General features: G+C 32.0%; 1 protein-coding gene, 1 non-coding gene and 1 pseudogene across 7 annotated transcripts; 2 read left to right on the top strand and 1 right to left on the bottom strand.

The window, feature by feature from the left end:
- Positions 1-447: 447 nt before the first annotated feature.
- LOC110632197 (PHD finger protein ING1) lies at positions 448-8490 on the bottom strand. Of its 6 annotated transcripts, none has more exons than XR_009144257.1 (9): positions 8224-8490; positions 7423-7500; positions 6600-6787; positions 2221-2284; positions 1975-2074; positions 1148-1301; positions 933-1035; positions 673-763; positions 448-582 (listed from the first exon to the last, which is right to left on the bottom strand). XR_009144257.1 is itself a non-coding variant. In XM_058136733.1 (8 exons), the coding sequence occupies exons 1-8, from the start codon at positions 8249-8251 to the stop codon at positions 747-749; spliced, it is 732 nt and encodes a 243-aa protein (XP_057992716.1). In that variant the 5' UTR covers positions 8252-8490; the 3' UTR covers positions 448-746. The 6 variants fall into 6 exon arrangements, 4 of the variants coding, with proteins under 4 accessions (XP_057992716.1, XP_057992718.1, XP_021636017.2 ...); XR_009144258.1 differs by having other exon boundaries at positions 924-1035; positions 8224-8489; XM_058136733.1 differs by having other exon boundaries at positions 448-763.
- Positions 8491-9591: 1101 nt separating this feature from the next.
- TRNAT-UGU (transfer RNA threonine (anticodon UGU)) lies at positions 9592-9663 on the top strand. The gene has a single exon. It is a non-coding gene; the product is annotated as a tRNA-Thr (tRNA).
- A 1026-nt stretch (positions 9664-10689) lies between these two features.
- Positions 10690-17602, top strand: LOC110632210 (probable cinnamyl alcohol dehydrogenase 1; annotated as a pseudogene).
- The last annotated feature ends 2111 nt before the right edge of the window (positions 17603-19713 follow it).

The following is a 19713-nucleotide window of genomic DNA, read 5'->3' as shown; positions in this document are numbered from 1 at the left end:
TTCTTCGCTTGCGCACGGTTTCCCTAAAATATTCTATGCGCACCGTGCCAGAGCGTCAAAAATTAGCTGTTGAATTATCTCAGATCTGAAACAAGCAAATCTAAAATCGATGTTCTGGTTTGCAGCTGCTTGTATAGCAGCTTGTGGACAAGTTGACATGTAAGTTTTCTACCAGAAGAGATGAGAGAAGAATATGTTTATATATATATATATATATATTAGAAACTTATGGGATTTAGCGCAACCTTCTCTAGGCAAATAAGCGCTAAAGAAAGGCATAGCTTTTGCTCGGCGAAGGGTTCCACAACAATCCCCTATTGCCTATTCTCGGAAATGAAACTAACTCCTCGTCTAATGATGTGTCACGGGGGGAAGTCGAGAGGGAGCATTAGCTCTTCTAGAATTCCATACTCGGTGAAACAAGGCAACAGGGCTTCTTTCTTCCTATTGTCGACCAGACTTAAATACTCGGTAGATATAGCATTCACCCAGGTCAACAATGTTCCAACATGACCATGAAAGAAGCGTCAAGAATCCTCTTCAATTCTTGCCACTTGACAAATCAAACTTCATTATAGGAAACTGCAAAGAATACGAGTACCAAACTACTAATTATGACAAACACGTGTGTGCAATCTCAAACTTGCACTAGTGTGTGTAAAGAGATAATACATTGTGAGTTCTACAAAAGCTGGTTCTGACAGCCTTCATAAATTGCGACTTCCGTTGGAAAACAGCATTGAAAATCAACAAAACGAAATTCCTGAAACCCAGAATTATCCAAAAATAAGAAAAATTTAAAATAAGTCTTGATAATGCAAACAGATTTCCAATAAAATAAATTCCACATCATGGCTATACAGATCCGTAACATCGTAGATACACAAATCCATAATACTGATTCCTAAAACAAAGAACTCCACCTCATCTACCTTTCCGGCGATTTTTCAAAGAAGCACAATCTGAACAATACCATTTTCCTTTCGGTTGTTCTTTCAGCCCAACACAGCCAAAATGGAACCATTCTATGGTGCACTGTTAAAAAAGCAGAAGCTTTTAATAAATTTGCATTTTTAAATTGAAAATTGTTAAAACTTTACACAAAGAGGCTTGGAAGAGAATAGGCAAAAGGAATTTGATTACATACATGAGGGTTATCACAAGCTACCATCTCCCCATAGCTAACTTGCTGGCAGAAACAGTAGGTTGGTTCATTTGGGTCCACTGGACAATCTAATTCTATACCAGTGGAATTTGCAGAAGTTGCTGCTGTTGTTGCTGCTGCTGCAGCCAGGTGTGTTCTGCAAAAATAATTCCAGTAGCCAATTGTACACCTTATCCGAAAATATAAATGCCGGCTCATTTCATATAGAACCATAAATAAATTTAGTAGAACTTTATTTGACAAATAAGGCAATTTAACAAATTCCCCTCGCAAACATACATGTGAATGTGAGCATAGGCACCTTTGTGAGAGAGATGCTTTCAAATGCATGTATATACGTGCTCCATTACAGATGGTTTGAGAGATGAAAGTTCCCTAGAAAAGTGTCTCATAAAGGCAATTGTTCCCTCCCAGCTTTCTCTCTCTCTCTCTCTCTCACTCAGTTGTGGGACCCTTGGTGCTCTCTTATAAGTTCTTCTTCTTCTCCTTTTTTTTTTATTTTTTATTTTTCACCACGAGCGAAGGAAATCCCCTGAAAACACTTTTTCCAAACAGCCTTATTCTTTTCTTCTTGTGGTAAAAGTTCTAATTCAAGATATTACAGATTTCAGTATTGAAATTCCATTAAAAAATACTTCAAAATATAATTAAAAGAAAGCTAATAAAAGAGACATTATCTAAATCAACTCACCAAATAATTTCCATATAAGGAAAGCAAAAAACCACAAGTTTAAATACTTAATCCAGTTAGTGCATGTCGAGTAATCAATAAGGACATTAATATAGCAAAATTAGAAGAGATTGGATACTTTTTGTGCCCTCCTCTACCACCCCCACTACCCCTTCCGGATTTAGCACTGCCATCAAGACTTGAACCAGGCAATGTAGTTGCTGCAACGCTCTCTCTTTCTATATAAAAAATCCACATTATTTACATAAAGTTAAGACAAATACATGGAAAAAGTGGAGCTAAGATATCACAACACAAGATAATCTAACAAAACCTATTGAGAAACTCTAAAAAAGAAAGCTACAAAGGTAGAAAAGTAAATTACCACGACTAAGTTCTTCATCAAACTTTTTTAAATATTGATCAAGTTGTTGTATGTGTGCATCTACCTGGAGCATAATAAAAATAGATGCAGTTAACAAGGTAATATTTTATCTTAAAGTCGGGCAGTAATGATTGTGGAGTTAGTCCAGCATTAAATCCTGCAGTATCCTTCCCTTAAAAAGTTATAACTTTCTCTAAAGGGAATAAGGAAGAAATCACTAGAATAAAAACCTAACAAAAATACAGTTTATCAATAATCCTAATAATGGAAGAGCTTGGATCAACTCCCAAGTGTACTACTATCTACAGATTCACATAATAATAATAATAATAATAATAATAATAATAATAATAATAATAATGTTGGAATCTCAATCCCTAAAATAAAGGGATTATTATTTCTTTTTCCTTATGTGTATATTGTTTTCTATTTGTATTAGTTTCTATTAACTTAGATTTCCTTGTAAAGTTAGGAACTCTTATAGATAAATAGGCACATGTACAAAGTCATTCATATATATATATATATATGAAAAATACAGAAATTTCTATCAAATACATTAGTTTCATCATGGTATCAGAACTTTCGATTCATTAGGGCAGGTTTTAGTACTGTTCACATGCACAGTTTACAGTACAGTTCACAATTACTGTTCATGGCTACTGTTTATCGGCACTGTTCACAACACGTGGACCTCTGACTTTTTCAACTATTCCTCGTGTGTTGCGCTTCTACCATTTGTCCTTGATCTGACTATAAACGAATATGTCTAAAACAATGGATTACTCTAAAAGAACAAATGATGTTGGCATTTTTTTCCAATAAAGAAGTTCAATCCCTAAGACGTTTGCTGTCTCAGCTTGAATCTTAATCTTCCACAGTTGGCTCTTTCAATTTTGTCAAATCAAGTAATACTTTTTTTGCCAATATTGACAAATCTTATTAGGTCATAAATTCTATAACAAACAAACATATGACGAGCTCTTCAAATAAATTCTCTACCTATTCTCCATGCTCAGGAAAAGAAAAATTTCGTATAGCGAACAATTCCTTAATAATAATTTTTAGTATAATTTCTGTTACATGTACTCCTAATATAAATTTCACTTTAGTTCTTCATGTTCCCTGCTTTTTTATTAATCTTTTATCTGCCGATTCTATTACTAAGCTCGTAATTGCAAAATTGAATTTTTTTCTACTCATTACATAGGAGGCAAACAAAGCTTTGTTAAGACTGTCTATGAGTACTAATGAGAAAATTATCCAGTAGCATAGGAGATTAGGACATCCATCTTTTTCTATTTTAAAAACGTTATATCATACATTGTTTAGAAGTTGCAACTCAAAATTACTAGTTTGTGATGCTTGTGAATTTGTTAAACACATAAGACAATCTTATCCTTCAACAGATAATAGGAGTTTGGTCCTTTTTATGACTATTCATTCTGCTGTATGGGGACCTACCCAAACTACTTCTTTGTCTGGATATAGATGGTTTGTCACTTTTATTGACTGTTACACTAGGCTAACATGGGTTTATTTGATGAGAGAAAAAATTGAAGTGTTTTCTTGCTTTCAACAGTTTCACAAAGTGATTTGCACGCAGTTTAATGCTAAGATTAAAATCTTAAGAACTAAGAATGGCATAGAATATATTAATGGTGTTTTTCGTGCTTATTTGGATTTAAATGGTATAGTGCATCAAACTAGTTGTGTCAAGACTAGTGAACAAAATAAAGTGCCTGAAAAAAAAAAAAAAGGACATTTATTTGAGGTGGCTCAATCTCTTATGTTTACTATGAATCTACCTGTACCTTATTGGGGGATGCAGTTTTTACTGTAACATCAATAGAATGCCTCTAAGAACATTGAACTTTAAGAGCCCTTTAGAGGTTTTACAAGGCCATAATTCTTATACTGTTCCTCTAAAACTTTTTGAATGTGTCTGTTTTGTCCACAAAACAAATATTAGGAAGTTAGAACCTAGAGCTCTTAAATGTGTATTTGTAGATTATTCTAGTACTTAAAATGGCTATAAATGTTATCATCCTCCTACTAGAAAATATTTTATCAGTATGAATGTTACCTTTAGAAAATATGAGCCTTATTCCCTGTCAAGTCACCCCTTCAGAGAGAATATAAAGAGGAAATGAAAGAGGTGTTTTTTCCTAAACAGGTTATCAGACTTGAGTCATACCTTGGTACTGAGCCACCTAACCAGAATCAACCACCTCAGGGGAAAACTATTAGGCTTGGGTCACACCTTAGTAATGAGCCATCTAATCAAGACCAACCACTTTCTCAAACCTCAGGGAGATTAAATAGATTGGATTTGAGAACCTAAATGCATCGGAATAAGACAGACACAACCACTGAGCTTGATACACCTGATCAATTAGCATCCCTGGAATCAATTCTTGAAGAATATAGCGAGTCTCCTTTACTTCCTGATGATCCTAATTCTATTTTTTAGTTGAATTTTACTATTAATGATTTTGATGTTCCTATTGCTCTCAGAAAAGGAGTCAGAACTTGTATTAAGCATCCTATTTCTCATTTTATTTCCTATGACTCCTTGTCTCCTTCCTATAGAGCTTTTGTCCTGTTTGTTTCTTCTGTTTCTATACCACAAGAATGGAAGGAAGCATGTCTTGATCCAAAATGGAAGACTGCTATGGTTGAGGAGATTTAGGCTTTGGCAAAGAATGAGACATGGGATCTTGTTACTCTTCCTGATGAAAAAAAAATAGTTTGATACAAGTGGGTGTTCACTGTGAAGCACAAAGCAGATAACTCAATTGAGAGATACAAAGTCAAACTTGTAGCAAAGGGATTCACACAAACATATGGGGTAGATTATTAGAAAACTTTTGCCCCTGTTGCAAATATAAACACCATCAAGATTTTATTGTCCTGTGCAATAAATCTTGATTGGAATTTATAGCAGTTCGATGTCAAGAATATTTTTTTTGCATGGAGACTTAGAGAAAGAAGTATATATGAAAATACCTCTAGGATTTAATGATGAAAGGAAAAACTAAAGGGAAGATTTGCATATTGAAAAAGGCTTTGTATGACCTATAGCAACCTCCTAGGGTATGGTTTGACAGATTCAACAAGGCTGTAATCTCCTTTGGCTTCTATAAGAGTAATGTTAATTACACTTTATTTATAAAACATTGTAGAGGTAAGATCACATTACTTATTATTTATGTAGATGATATAGTAGTGATAGGAGAGATGAGGAAAATATTGCAAATCTGAAGCAACGTCTAGCACAGAAGTTTGAGATTGAGGACTTTGGAAAATTGAGGTACTTTCTTGGAATAGAGGTTGCCAGATCAGATAAAGGGATCTTTATTTCTCAGAGAAATTACATATTAAATATTTTAGAAGAAACAAGTATACTGGTTTGTAGACTAGCAGAGTCTCTCATTGAGGCAAATCATAGATTGCAGGCTAGAGTTGGGGAGTTAGTAGATTTAGGAATATATTAGAGATTAGCTAGTAGATTGATCTATCTTTCACACACTAGACCAGATATAGCCTTTGCAGTAAGTCTGGTAAATCAATATATGCATGATCCTCCTGAATCTCATTTAGAAACTGTTTTTCGCATTCTAAGGTATCTTAAATCTGCTCTTAGGAGAGGACTTCTTTTCTCAAAGCATGGACATCTTCAAATAAAGGCCTTTACAGATGCAGATTGAGCTAAATCTCTTGATGATAGAAGGTTACTTTTGTTGGTAGTAACCTGGTCACCTGGAAAAGTAAAAAACAAAGTGTGACTGCTAGATCTAGTGCAGAGGCTGAATATAGAGCTATAGCTCAAGGTGTTTGAGAATTGTTGTGGTTACGAAAGTTAATGGAAGAACTGAAACTATCAGAAACAAATAATTTATACTTGTTTTGTGATAATAAAGCTACTATCAATATTATCCACGATCCAATCCAGCATGATCGAACCAAACATATAGAAATTGATCAACACTTCATAAAAGAGAAAATTGTAGATGAATCGTTAAGTGTCTCTCATGTAACTTTTAAAGATCAGTTAGCCGATGTGTTCACCAAGGGACTCAGCAGCAAAATGTTTCATCCTCTAGTTTGCAAGTTAGGCATGTGTAATATACATGAACCAACTTGAGGAGGAGTGTTGAAATCTCAATCCCTACATTAAAGGAGTTATTATTTCTTTCTCCTTATGTATATCTTGTTTCCTATTTGTATTAGTTTCCATTAAACTAGGTTTTCTTGTAAAGCTAGGAATCTTGTATATAAATAAGCATATGTACAAAGTCATTGATATATATGAAAAATATAGAAATTTCTGTCAAATACATTAGTTTCATCAAATAATAATCAGATATTGGACATACCAAATCATATGCTTGGACAGCCAATGCAACCTTTTCATCAGCAATTCTGATGCTATGCTTTTGCTCATCAAGTGCCTCATCAGAGAATCTGATAAGTAAGGTATCAGCTGTAATATTTCCAGCCTTAACTCCTCGCTGAATATCCTTTATTTCTTGTTCACAAAGTTGTTCATTTTGCCTTTGGATTTCTGCTCATATACATTTAGGGGGAAAAAATTGTACATGGGAAAAGGATAAAAGTAGAGAAAATTAAAACCTTGATCAATTTTCAGTTCATGCATTAGCAAAGAGCAGGGAAAGGGAGAGCAATGGAGTGTAAGGAGGAAATAATTCTATGCACTGTAAAGTTGAACCCCACAGTATAATGCAGGATTGGACAGAGGATAAAAATTCCAAACGTATTACAAAGCAGGGAAAACACACACACTAAGAGGCAATCACATGTACTCTTCCTGTACCATGCTCATCACAGACCCTTCCTTGTGAAATGACAAATCCAGATAAAAACACAAAGAAATGATACCATATCTTTTGAAAAAGTCTGAACACACATCTACTCCAAACTTAGTAGCATAAACAACATGATGTTGATCTTGCTCTCATCTAAATCAGAAAAACAGTACGCTTTAACTTTATTACATGGGTCCTCTGTCCATTCAAATGATTATGAGGAAATCAGGTATTACAAATAGAAGACACTAAGGTAATGAAGATGGAAAAGAAGAAAAATTTAAGAACAACAACAAAGATAATGATCCTATAAAAAAACAATAAAGATAATGATATTAACATTACTAATGATTGTCTTCGGTGCAAGGCATACCCCGCAAACTTTTATCTAGATCACGTAACAAGGCATACTTCTTCTGCAGAATAATGGGCAGTGATTCCAGATCTGTACCTAAAATCAATTTTAAATTCAATAATAGAAAACAAAAAGACAACAATACGCCTATTGATGTATGATAAAACAACATATCTAATTTTCAAAATGGAGTGCCCCGTGTGATGGTAGTAATTCAAAATGTAAAACCCTCCTCTGTTTATTGTAAACATACCATATTTTCTCAAATAATGAATTCTAAACTAACTACGGTTGATGATGAAAATGTCAAGAACCTGCACTTCTATCAAGACTTCCGCTATCAAGTCTCAAGCACTCAAGCAACCAAGCCAAATGCATGCAAGTATTTGTCAGTATGAGCATTTTTCACAACTAAAGATAAAAGTATTTCACGCCCAAAGAATAGAATCAAGTGCAACAATAGACTGTTAGACATAAAAACTCACAAACATAGACCGTGAAAGCAAAGACGGAACTGAATATAATAAGTAACAGTAATAAATCATTTCAACACATAATTTATGCAAGAATCCTTCAATTTCTGGTAAAACAAGCAACCATTTTCAAATTGTCATCAGATTTTAAACATTTGATAAGAATCCAATTCTGTTGCCTTAATTTTCTTCCTCATTTCAAACAGTGGAATTTGTTGGTTATTTTTGCCGATTAAACAACTGATGAAAAGGAAAAGAAAATTGAAAAATGTGAAAAAGTTGCTCAAAACATATACAGATTAGAAACAATCATGAAATAACACACGGAGAGATAAAGAGTGATTACTGGCTTGGAATTCATCGAGGAAAGACATCTTGGGGAAATTAGGGTTTCAATTGGGGATAAGCTGACAGAAATTATTCCCAGAGGAGATTTTAGCGATTGTTTGCGTTTAGTGTGTGAAAGAAATCTGAGCTCCACAATTAGACAGTTGTCTTAACGACAATTTTTATTATCCTCCCCGTTCCCGCCACAGCCGTGAAACTGATTTTCTAGGTCCATACTCGATAAATGTCTGAAAATCTGAACCAACGCCGTCGGTCATGACGGTCCACGCGTGACCACATAACGACGTCGTTTATCCCTAGTTTCTAATATACCAGCATATTTCTTATTTCGCTTTTTTTTTTAATTTTCTGTTAATTTTTTTTATCAGAAATTTGACATTTTCCAATATATTTTTACTCCCATTATTATTATTATTATTTTATTAAAATTGATTACAATTAATGTCTTCCATTTGTTATATAAATTTTAAAGCACTTTATATAGTTTTTTCACGATTAATACTCTTTTTACTCTATTTTATATTTATTTTTTTATTAATTTATAAAAAATAAAATTTTTTAAAATATTTTCTATTTTTTCTTCAAGAATATATATCCATTCCCACATTCTACTCTATTACGTTTGATTATAATAATAATAATAATAATAATAATAATAATAATAATAATAATAGAGCATACGTGGTTGTTATAATGTGAAATATTTTTTAATCAAATTTATAATTTTTATGAGAATAATTTGTCAATTCCTCATTTGATTATTAACATATTATTCTTAAAAAATTGTAAAAAGAAAAGTATTCTCAATAAAAATTAAAGGTGATAATAATTCATTGAGAAAAGACATTTTAGAGAGATTAAGGCATTAATTGGAGAAAATATAAATTTGATTTTTCCAAATTAGTTCTTAGGAATCATTAAATTAAGGGCAAAATTAGAAAGAATATCTAAAACTTAAAAAATTAATTATAAATTTCACTTAAAATTTTCAAAATGATCAGTAATCAAACCGCATTAATTGATTTCTTGTAAGTAGGTCATTCTGTGTTGTATTATTTTCTTCTATTTTTATTTTTTGCTTTTTAAAAATTATTTTACTTAAAATTATTTGTCATGTTGAAAGTATTAAAGCACATTAATTAATTTTTTTAATTTCATTTTTATTTCTATTGAGTATAATAATTATTATAATTTTTTATAATTTATCTTATTACCTCTCTCTTAATTAGATGATATAGAGAAAAGTTAAATTAAAAAAATTGTTATAATTTAAGTAATTTAATTAATTTATTAATCATGATGAGGGTCATAAAAGTGTCTGAGGTAATGTTATTTAATTTTGTCACATATGATTAAGCAAGAGAAAGCCCCTATAGCTCAGTGGTAGAGCGTCAGTCTTGTAAACTGAAGGTCCGTAGTTCGATCCTGCGTGAGGGCATGTTTTGGCAATATCTAATTCCATTTGGCTGAAGAAGGAATCAGAGAACATTTATGCTGATTATGTCAATTGTCAGCATGCTCTTTTTTCCCCTCCCTTCTGGTTGAATCTATTTAGCTACTTCCAGGAAGCATTGGTTGGCCACAGGTCTTGAGAACTAGTGGTGTTCTAGTCTTGGTGGGATTTCCCAGTGAAGGAACTTGAATTGTGCAACAGTTCGAAACAGAAGCAAGAAATGTTGAATTTTTGTGCAGGAAAAGTTGAGATAATTCCAATTCAGTATGTGAATAGACGACGGCTGATATTCCTAAAATAATCCTCCATGGATCAATCAGCTGGTTGTCTAATCCTTTCTCCTTTTTTTTTTTTTTTTTTTCAGCATGCTTTGAAACCCCATTCATATGCATCAGTAGCACACATTCATATTACCGATAGCAACTTCAGCTTTTCAATTTGCAATTCAGATTAGTTAAATTTTAATGTCTGTTTTCTCCAACCAAACATAGATCGGGGAACTACTCACCTTCTACCTAATTTGCTAAAACCCGCCAACTGTTGCTTGATAGTTACCTTTCATTTGCCTCTTTGGTTGAAATTATTAGCATAATACAATAATACAGTTACTTTGATTTTTCACCATGTTACGTGAGGTCAGATCATGTGTCATATTAATTTGCACTAAAAAGAAGAAGAAAAAATAGAGAACTAAGAATGAATGACCAGGTCCAAATTGGGTAAAGCAGCTGCCAATCAGTTTGGGGAGGCGGCTATCTCTGAGTGTTTTCAGTCATCTGAAGCCACCTCCTCCCTCACAAGATCATAGGCAGTAACGTTTTTTGAAACAGGAGTCTCTGAACAGCTCCTCCTTTTCTATTCTTTAACGTATGGATGATTGATCATTGTATAAACAAACTCATTAATAGGTATGCTTTGTCCTGTCCATATGATATATCCTCTCCAAGTCCAAAGCTGCGAGTTACTTTTTTCTCGTCTTTCCTTAATTCTTTTGTGGACGGACAGCTAAAAATGGGTTCAGACCATGAGGACAAGAACTGCCTTGGTTGGCAGCAAGAGATAACTCTGGAATTCTGTCACCTTATAATTTCAAGCGAAGGTACGTCTTCAATTAATGCTACTACGAGTTCATTTTTTGAGTAATTGACAGCTGTGTAGCTATACTTCAGGGATGTTGGAAATAACGACGTTTCATTGAAAATCACACATTGTGGAATATGTTACGGGGATATAATTGACGCCAGGAATAAACATGGAGTTGGCTCAATATATCCTGTAGTTCCAGGTTATGTGTCATTACATTTTCAAAATCAGATATTACAGGGTGTAGTTTTAGATAATTATATTTCCTGTATTTTTCAAATTGATTTCTTCTTGGCTTTGCATCTCAGACACAAGATTGTTGGGTTGTGGTAGAAATTGGGTCTAACGTTCATCGCTTTCAAATTGGTGACCATGTTGGAGTGGGAACATATGTTAATTCATGCGGAGATTGTGAGGACTGTAATGGTGGACTAGAAGTCAAATGCTCCAAGGGACTTGTTCCCACATTTGATGGAATTGACGAAGATGGTACTGTGACCAAAGGAGGATACTCTTAACTTCATAGTTGTTGACGAAAGGTACGTGAAAATGCTACATATCCTCTCTTTTTTTTTTTTTTTTTTAATTGTCTATATAAGGCATTTATGGTGGGAATTTTCTCCTTTATATATGAACAGATACTGTTACGTGATACCTGATAACTACCCATTAGCTTTAGCAGCACCTTTGCTTCCTGCTGGAATCACTGTGCACACTCCCATGATGCACCATAAGATGAATCAACCTGGAAAATCATTGGGAGTGATTGGACTAGTCGGCCTTGGTCACATGGCAGTGAAGTTTGGCAAGGCCTTTGGACTGAATGTAACATTACTTAGCACAAGCATATCTAAGAAAGATGAAGCCTTGAATCTGCTTGGAGCTGACAAATTTGTGCTCTCAACGGATGAGGAACAGATGAAGGTGATTAAAGAACCCCCAGTAATTTCTTTCAGAGATATTCAGATTAAGTTTGGCTTTGAAGGTTCAGGATAATTTGTGTGCAGGACTCAGTTAGATCTCTAGACTTCATAATTGATACAGCTTCAGGTGATCACCAGTTCGATCCATACTTATCACTCCTGAAGACCAGAGGCATCCTAGGGTAGGTGGCCTAACCAAGTGAAGTGAAACTCAGTCCTGCAAGCGTTCATACAGGTAATATATATGTTTTGGAAATTAATTTCCCCTATTCTGAAAATATTATTGGCTGTCAGTGTCAGAGAGGTTGAATAGTGTCCGGTATGAGATCCATTGGCGGAAGTTACACTGGCGGAACAAAGCAGACACAAGAATTGGATTATTGTGTTGGATTTTTTATTTAAAATTTAAAATATATATATATAATAATTATAAAAAAAAATCTTTTTGACCCAGTAAAATTTGTTCTTTATTTTTTGGGAACTAATTTTATTTTTATTTTTTAACATTACTTGCTTGCTACTTTTAAGGATTAATGGCCTAGTATCTCTGATTAGTAGATTAAAACTATGGATTTTTTAGTCGTTTAAAACATATTTTTTCTGTTCATGAACCTCATGTACTCTCCACTAAATCTCATCTAATCTTTAATCTTGTTTTCTTCTATTTATCACGAATTGATTGTTATATATTTGTTCTATATTTATTTATTTATTACATCTTCCAACAATCTTTTTTTTTTTTACTCTACCGAAGGAAATAATTTTTTTATATTATATTTTGGGTTTATCAACCAATAAATTTTGAGTATTGAGAATAATCGATTCGGGGAACTCTTAACTGCACACAAGAGCTTCAACGGATTAAAGTATCTTGCAAGAAGGACGTAGTTGATTGATTACTCAGTGCAAACGGGTCGTTTCCTCTCAAAGAGTAGCGCCAAAATTCAACGTGCTTCAATCCATAAATTCACAAGCTACTCTAATCCTTTTTTTCTCTTGATTTTATATTATTATCATTTGAATTTTATTGTTTGTTTGTGGTCCATATTTACTGTTTTTTATTTAATCTGATTATTGATTTGGTATTAATTTTTTTTTCTATCAATCTTTGAGAGGAAACTGTTCGTGCTTGATTGTTGAAATAGATGTGTTGAAATCTTTGTCTAGCAAATCAGAAAAATTTACTGGACAAAATTTCCTTTGTTGGCAACTACAAATGAAATTTTGGCTTATTAAATTAGGACTGTTTTCTGTGATTTTGACTGGATTTAAGGATAGAGAGTCTTCTTTTCTCACTGAAAAAATTATTGCAGTTGTTTCATCCACTAGTCAGTCTACTATTGCTAAAGATGATTTAACTGATAAAAATATTTTATGTCTTGGAAAAATTTTAAGTGCCTTGTCTGATAATATTTATCGTATTTTCTGTCATACAAAAACTACTCTTGAATTGTGGAAAGCTTTAGATTATAAATATGACACTGAAGAAAAGGGTTTGAAAAGATGTTCAATTGAAAAATGGCTTGATTTTTAAATGGTTGATGGAAAAATGGCTTTAGATTATAAATATGACATTGAAGAAAAGGGTTTGAAAAGATGTTCAATTGAAAAATGGCTTGATTTTCAAATGGTTGATGGAAAAAGTGTTTCTGACCAAATTTATGATTTTGAAAATATTATTTTTGACATGAAAATAAAAGATGTTTCAATTGATGATTCTATTTTGGTTACATCTCTTATTAAAAAATTACTACCTTTATGGTCCTATTTTGCTAGAAGTTTGAAATAGAAACCTGAAAATTTCTCTTTTGATGAATTGCTTATTTCTTTGAGAATTGAAAATAGGCATCGTCTTACACAACCCCAAAATCAAAAAATTGAATTTCAAGCCAAGGCACATGTTGTTGAAAATTTTCACAAACCAAAATCTAAGAGTTTTAAAGAAGGTTGCATCAAAAAGAGAATTTTAATTGGAACAACAACAATAAAATGAAAGGTAACAATTTTAATTAGAAAAAGGGTGTAGAATGTTAGGCTTGTGGAAAGACCAATCATGTTGCCAAAAATTGCTTCAAGCATCATAGTCAACACAATAAGGCACCTTCTAGTCAAAAACCACAAGCTAATGTAGTGACCATTGGAGATAGCTCCCAATCCCTATCTCACAGGTACTTTGTCTCTAACCTAGAGTCCAATATAATTTTTTCAAATGAGTGGTGGATAAACTATGGGGCTAATGTTCATGTGTGCATTGATAGAAATTATTTTGCTTCATATCAAGTATCAGGCACAAGATCTGTGAGAATGGGGAATGGGAGTGAGGCTTAAGTCTTAGGAGAAGGCCAAATAAAACTGGAATTGTCTTATGGAAATTTTTTTTGCATTAGATGGAGTCTTTCGTGTTCCTTCTATTAGGAAAAATTTAATTAGTGCATATTTGTTAGATCAGCATGGTTTTAAACTTGTTCTTGGTTCCAATAAAAATTTTATTAGTAAACATGGTAATTTTATTGGTAAAGGTTATTGGGTTGATGGACTTTATAAGTTGAATGTAATGCCTTCTTCTATTAATGCAGTTTCTTTTACTTCTGTTACTAATGTTGAATGTGATACTTTTTGGAATGGTAGACTTTGACATGTAAATTTTGATACTATGAAAAGAATGATGAGTTTGGATTTAATTCCAAAATATGAAATTAATAAAAAGAATAAATGTCAAATTTGTTAGATCAACCCAGGAAACCTTTTAAATATGTAAAAAGGGAAATATGCTTGATAGAATTGATTCATAGTGATATTTGTGATAGTAATAATGTTTTGACCTGTGTTGGTAAGAGATATTTTGTTACATTTATTGATGATTTTTCTAAATTTTGCTATGTGTATTTAATTAATTCTAAAAGTGAATTATTTGATAAATTTAAAGTTTATAAAGCAGAAGTTGAAAATCAACTAGAAAGGAAAATAAAAATTTTACATTCTGATAGAGGTAGTGAGTATTCTTCTAATGAAATGAATGATTTTTGTGAATTACATGGTATTATCCATCAAGTTACTGCTCCATACTCACCTCAATCTAATGGAATAGCAGAAATAAAAACTAGAACCTTAATGGATATGGTTAATGCTATGTTGCTTAGTTCTGATTTACCTAATAATTTATCGGGTGAGGCTTTGTATTATGCATGTCTTATTTTAAATAGAATTACTTATAAAAATTATAGTAAAACACCATATAAATTATGGAATAACAAAAAACCCTCTTTGAAATATTTCAAAGTGTAGGAGTGTTTAGCTAAGGTTAATATTTCTATTACTAAAAAAAGAAAAATAGGTCCTAAAACTATTGATTATTCTTTTGTTGGATATTCTTTGAATAGTAATTCATATCGTTTTCTAATATTACATTCTGATATTCCTGAAATTTCTAATAATATTATTATGGAATCCAAAGATGCATGTTTCTTTGAAAATATATTTCCTATGAAAAATGTCTTATCTAGACTTGTTAATGAGGGTCCTTCTAGTTCTAATCATAATAATGTGAGTTCATATGAACCTAGAAGAAGTAAGAGAAGTAGAAAAACTAAAGTTTTTGGTACTGATTTTTTCACCTTCTTGCTTGAAGATGAACCTAAAACATATAATGAAGCTATGATTTCTGTTGATGCTCCATTTTGGAAAGAAGCAATTAAGGGTGAAATGGATTTTCTTATTTCTAATAAAACTTGGGTTTTATCTGATCTTCCACCTGGTTGCAAAACAACAGGGTATAAATGGGTTTTTAAGAAAAAATTAAGGACTGATGGTTCCATAGAAAAATTTAAAGCTAGGTTAGTTGCTAAAGGTTTTAAACAAGAAGAAGGAGTAGATTTCTTTGACACTTATGCACCTGTTTCTAAAATTACTACTATTAGGCTTTTGATTGCTTTAGCTTCTATCCATAAGCTAGATATTCATCAAATGGATGTGAAGACAGCTTTTTTAAATGGTGAATTAGAAGAAGAAATTTACATGGATCAACAAGAAAGTTTTGTAGTACCAGGACAAGAGAGAAAAGTGTGTAAGCTTGTAAAATCCTTGTATGGTTTGAAACAAGCCCCTAAATAGTGGTTTGAAACAAGCCCCTAAATAGAAGTCTGCAAAACAAACAATAATTTCTCGCTCTACTATGGAAGCAGAATTAGTGGCTTTAGATGCTACTAGTACTAAATCAGAGTGGCTTTAGAATTTTATGAATGACTTGCCTTTCTTTGTTAAACCTTTATATCTAATTTCAATACATTATGACAGTCAAGCTACTATAGCTAGAGCTAAAAGTAAAAATTTTAATAAAAAAAGGAGACACCTAATGGTTAGACATAAATCTATACGTCATTTGATTTCTCATGGTGTGATTTCTTTAGACTTTATCAGGTCTGAAAGTAATATTGCGGATCTGCTCACTAAAGGACTGGCACGTCAGCAAATTCTTCAAACATCGAGGGGAATGGGATTGAAGCCTATAAAGTAGTTGCCACAGTGGACACCCGTCTTTAGAGGTATGGTGATCCCATGAATAAAGTTCAATGGGTAAAAATGAAACTGTATAGTAACAAGGGAGAGCACATAATATTTTTATTATTGCGAAAAAATTCCGAGTACCATTCCTATGGTGTAGTGCTCTCTACTGTGATGTATAGGAAGAATTAAATTATGAATGAACTCAATGGCATATTTTTTTTTTTTGCAGGGTAATGATCATAGATTGCTCTTGGAGAGTTCACGAGTGTGGTGGTGGGGTCGCCACTGTGAAAATTTGGGTAATTTTCTAAAGAAACTCGTGAAATAAAAACGTGTGCATGATCGTAACGCACAACACTGATAAAACCTATATGATTTCTCATACTATGTGTGTGGTGAATTTTAATATTGTTCAAAAAGGACTAGTTCAAAACATTTATGTTACTATGTTCTTTCATAATAAAACTCACTAACACTAAGTGTAGGTTCAAACCTTGAAAATATCTAACGCCTATTACACAGTATTATATGCTCAGAATTAATTAATTTTTAAATCATGTGGGGGAATGTTGGATTTTTTATTTAAAATTTAAAAAATATATATATATAATAATTTAAAAAAAAATCTTTTTGAGCCAGTAAAGTTTTTTGAGAACTATTTTTATTTTTATTTTTTAACGTTACATGCTTGCTACTTTTAAGGATTAGTGGCCTAATATATCTGATTAGTGGATTAAAACTAGGAATTTTTTAGTCGTTAAAAAACACATATTTTTTCTGTTCATGAACTACCAATTATCGTCATGTACTCTTCACTAAATCTCATCTAAGATTTAATCTTATTTTCTTCTATCTATCACGAATTGATTGTTATATATTCGTTCTATATTTTTTTTTTTATTACATATTCGAGCAATCTTTTTTTTATTACTCTACCAAATGAAGCAATTTTTCTGTCTCATATTTTGGGTTTATCAACCAATAAATTCTGAGCATTGAGAATAATCGATTAGCTGCACACAAGAGCTCCAACGGATTGAAGTATCTTGCAAGAGGGATGTGGTTGATTGATTACTCAGTACAGACGGGTCGTTTCCTCTTAAAGGATAGCGCCAAAATTCAACGTGCTTCAATCCACAAATTCACAGGATATTCTAACCCTTTTTTCTCTTGATTTTATATTGTTATCATTTGAATTTTATTATTTGTTTGTGATTCATATTTACTGTTTTTTATTTAATCTGATTGTTGATTTAGTGTTAATTTCTTTTTTTCTATCATATTGTGCTGCCTACAAAATATACCCTGAGATTGAAATAGTTCAAATCGAGTAGGCCAATGAAACTCATGAGAGGCTGCTAAAGGGTGATGTGAAATTCCGATTTGTTATCGACATTGAGAACTCTTTCGAGTAAAAACATAGGAAAAGAAGAGGATTTTCTTTTATCCAAGTAATCATTTTTCTTTTTATTGTGCTGGATTGTTGAGATGATGAAACAAACATTGCTTCTAGTTGTCAATTATGGTTTACCAAGCCCATTTGAAGAGAAAACGAGTTCATTTCTCTTACTAGCGTCCAACAAGTCCAGGCCTTCAGCAGATGAAAGCCTTCATTTGAGCCATGAAAGGCAGTAACTTCGGCCCTAAAGTACGTTAGAATAATTATTTGTGAATTAAAAATGTAAAATGTGAGAAAGTTGAATAAAATATTTCTCTCAATTAAAATCCCTAAATAGCATCTAGTTGGGTGTTTTTTCTTCTCCAGCTACTGATAATTATTTCATTTTTTTTCCTCTATTAAACATAAATTATTTATATTAAAATTTTAAAATAAAAAAATGTATTTAAAATTTAAATGACAACTACTTCTCTTTTTCCATTTAAGAAAAGAAAAGCTAATTTCCCATCGGTACGTACTTGCAACATATGGAAAGGTTGACAACTCTCAACAACAACATATGGTAAATCATTAAAAGGTTTTGGTCGTGAAATCTTGAAAATTAATGGCATTCCCTTCTTAAATGTAAAAAAGAATTTTATATAGTACAATATATATTCAAGTTGCATAATTTTATCTTTAGAGACTCTTAATGAATTTTTTCAAAAAATAAAAAATTAAATCTATAATCAATTTTTTTAATTTAATACATTATTTTGATATAACAAATACATATATATTCACAGTTGCTTCATAAGTGATCCAGTGTTTTCTAACAATAATTATAGTTATCAATGTCATAAATATCAGTAAATAAGAAAAAATAAAGATTATTTTATGTGCCTGATGCACTCAAAACCTTTTATATAAAATACTTGAGTCTTATCTTTCTAAAATTAAAGAAAAATTAATTTTTTATGTATAAAAGAGCATTATTTTTCAATGCGTGTGGATAAATTCGTGAAAAAAGAAAATCTAATTGATTTCATTCTACGCCTAACAAAATTCCTGAATGTTGACTCCAGTGGTTGAGGGTATTCAAACATTAGCTGGTTGACAGAAACAAGAATGTGGGAGCTGAGTGGGGGGCATTGCAAAGGAATAGTATTGCCGAATTGCACCTACTGCACCGAATTTCTATGTATATGTACAATTAGGGGAGAGCAGTTTTCGGTTTAAATTAAAAAATCGAATCGAATCGATTCAATTTGATTCAATCGATTCGGTTTTAAAATTTAATCAGTTCGATTCGATTTATAATTTTGATAATTTCAGTTAATCGATTCGGTTCGGTTATTTTCATAAAAATAAAAAAAAATCGAACCGAACCGAAATTATTAATATATATAGGAAATCAAAGAAAATCGAATCAAATCTAATCGAACCGAAATCAAAGAAAACTGAATCGAACCTTATGATTTTTGAGTTTTGATTTCTAATTTTTTTTATTTTTATGTTTTATTATTTAGATTTAATGTTAAAAATATAAAATTTTATAAATTTCATTTGATCGGTTTAAAATCAAACTGAACCGATATTTATCGATTCAATTCGGTTCGATTTTCTCTTATTAATCAATTTGATTCGATTTTTAAAATTTTTAATTTTTAATTTTCGATTTTATCGATTCGATTCAGTTCAAAACCGAATCAACCGTTTGCACGTGGCTGCATTTATTTTTTTATAAATTTAAAATATAATTTTATTTTTTTTATTGAATTTCATATATTATATTAAAAATTTTTAATTAAAGATTATTTTCTAAAAATTAATTACAAGACTTGATAATATAAAATAGTATATGTGAGTGTGCGCTGGGTACGTACACGCGCGTAATTGAATCGATTTACAAATTGGTGATTTGGACGGCATACGTGGGAGCAAGTAAGTGGCTTAAATTGTGGCAAAGCCAAATGCATTAGCCTAGGCAACAATGAATCAACACTAGTGGATATGTGCACATGGCTTCATGTGGGGTTGACCTTCTGGTGGGTCCTGTCCAAATCAACCAATCAATTTGAAAATTATATGAAAAATAGAGGGAGATGTAATTGATTAATATGTATACACATACATGCATGGCATGCA

This window comes from Hevea brasiliensis, chromosome 15 (assembly GCF_030052815.1).
Source record: "Hevea brasiliensis isolate MT/VB/25A 57/8 chromosome 15, ASM3005281v1, whole genome shotgun sequence".
Taxonomy (NCBI): domain Eukaryota; kingdom Viridiplantae; phylum Streptophyta; class Magnoliopsida; order Malpighiales; family Euphorbiaceae; genus Hevea; species Hevea brasiliensis.
Note: the sequence above shows the minus strand (reverse complement) of the source record. Positions and strands in the feature narration are given on the sequence as shown.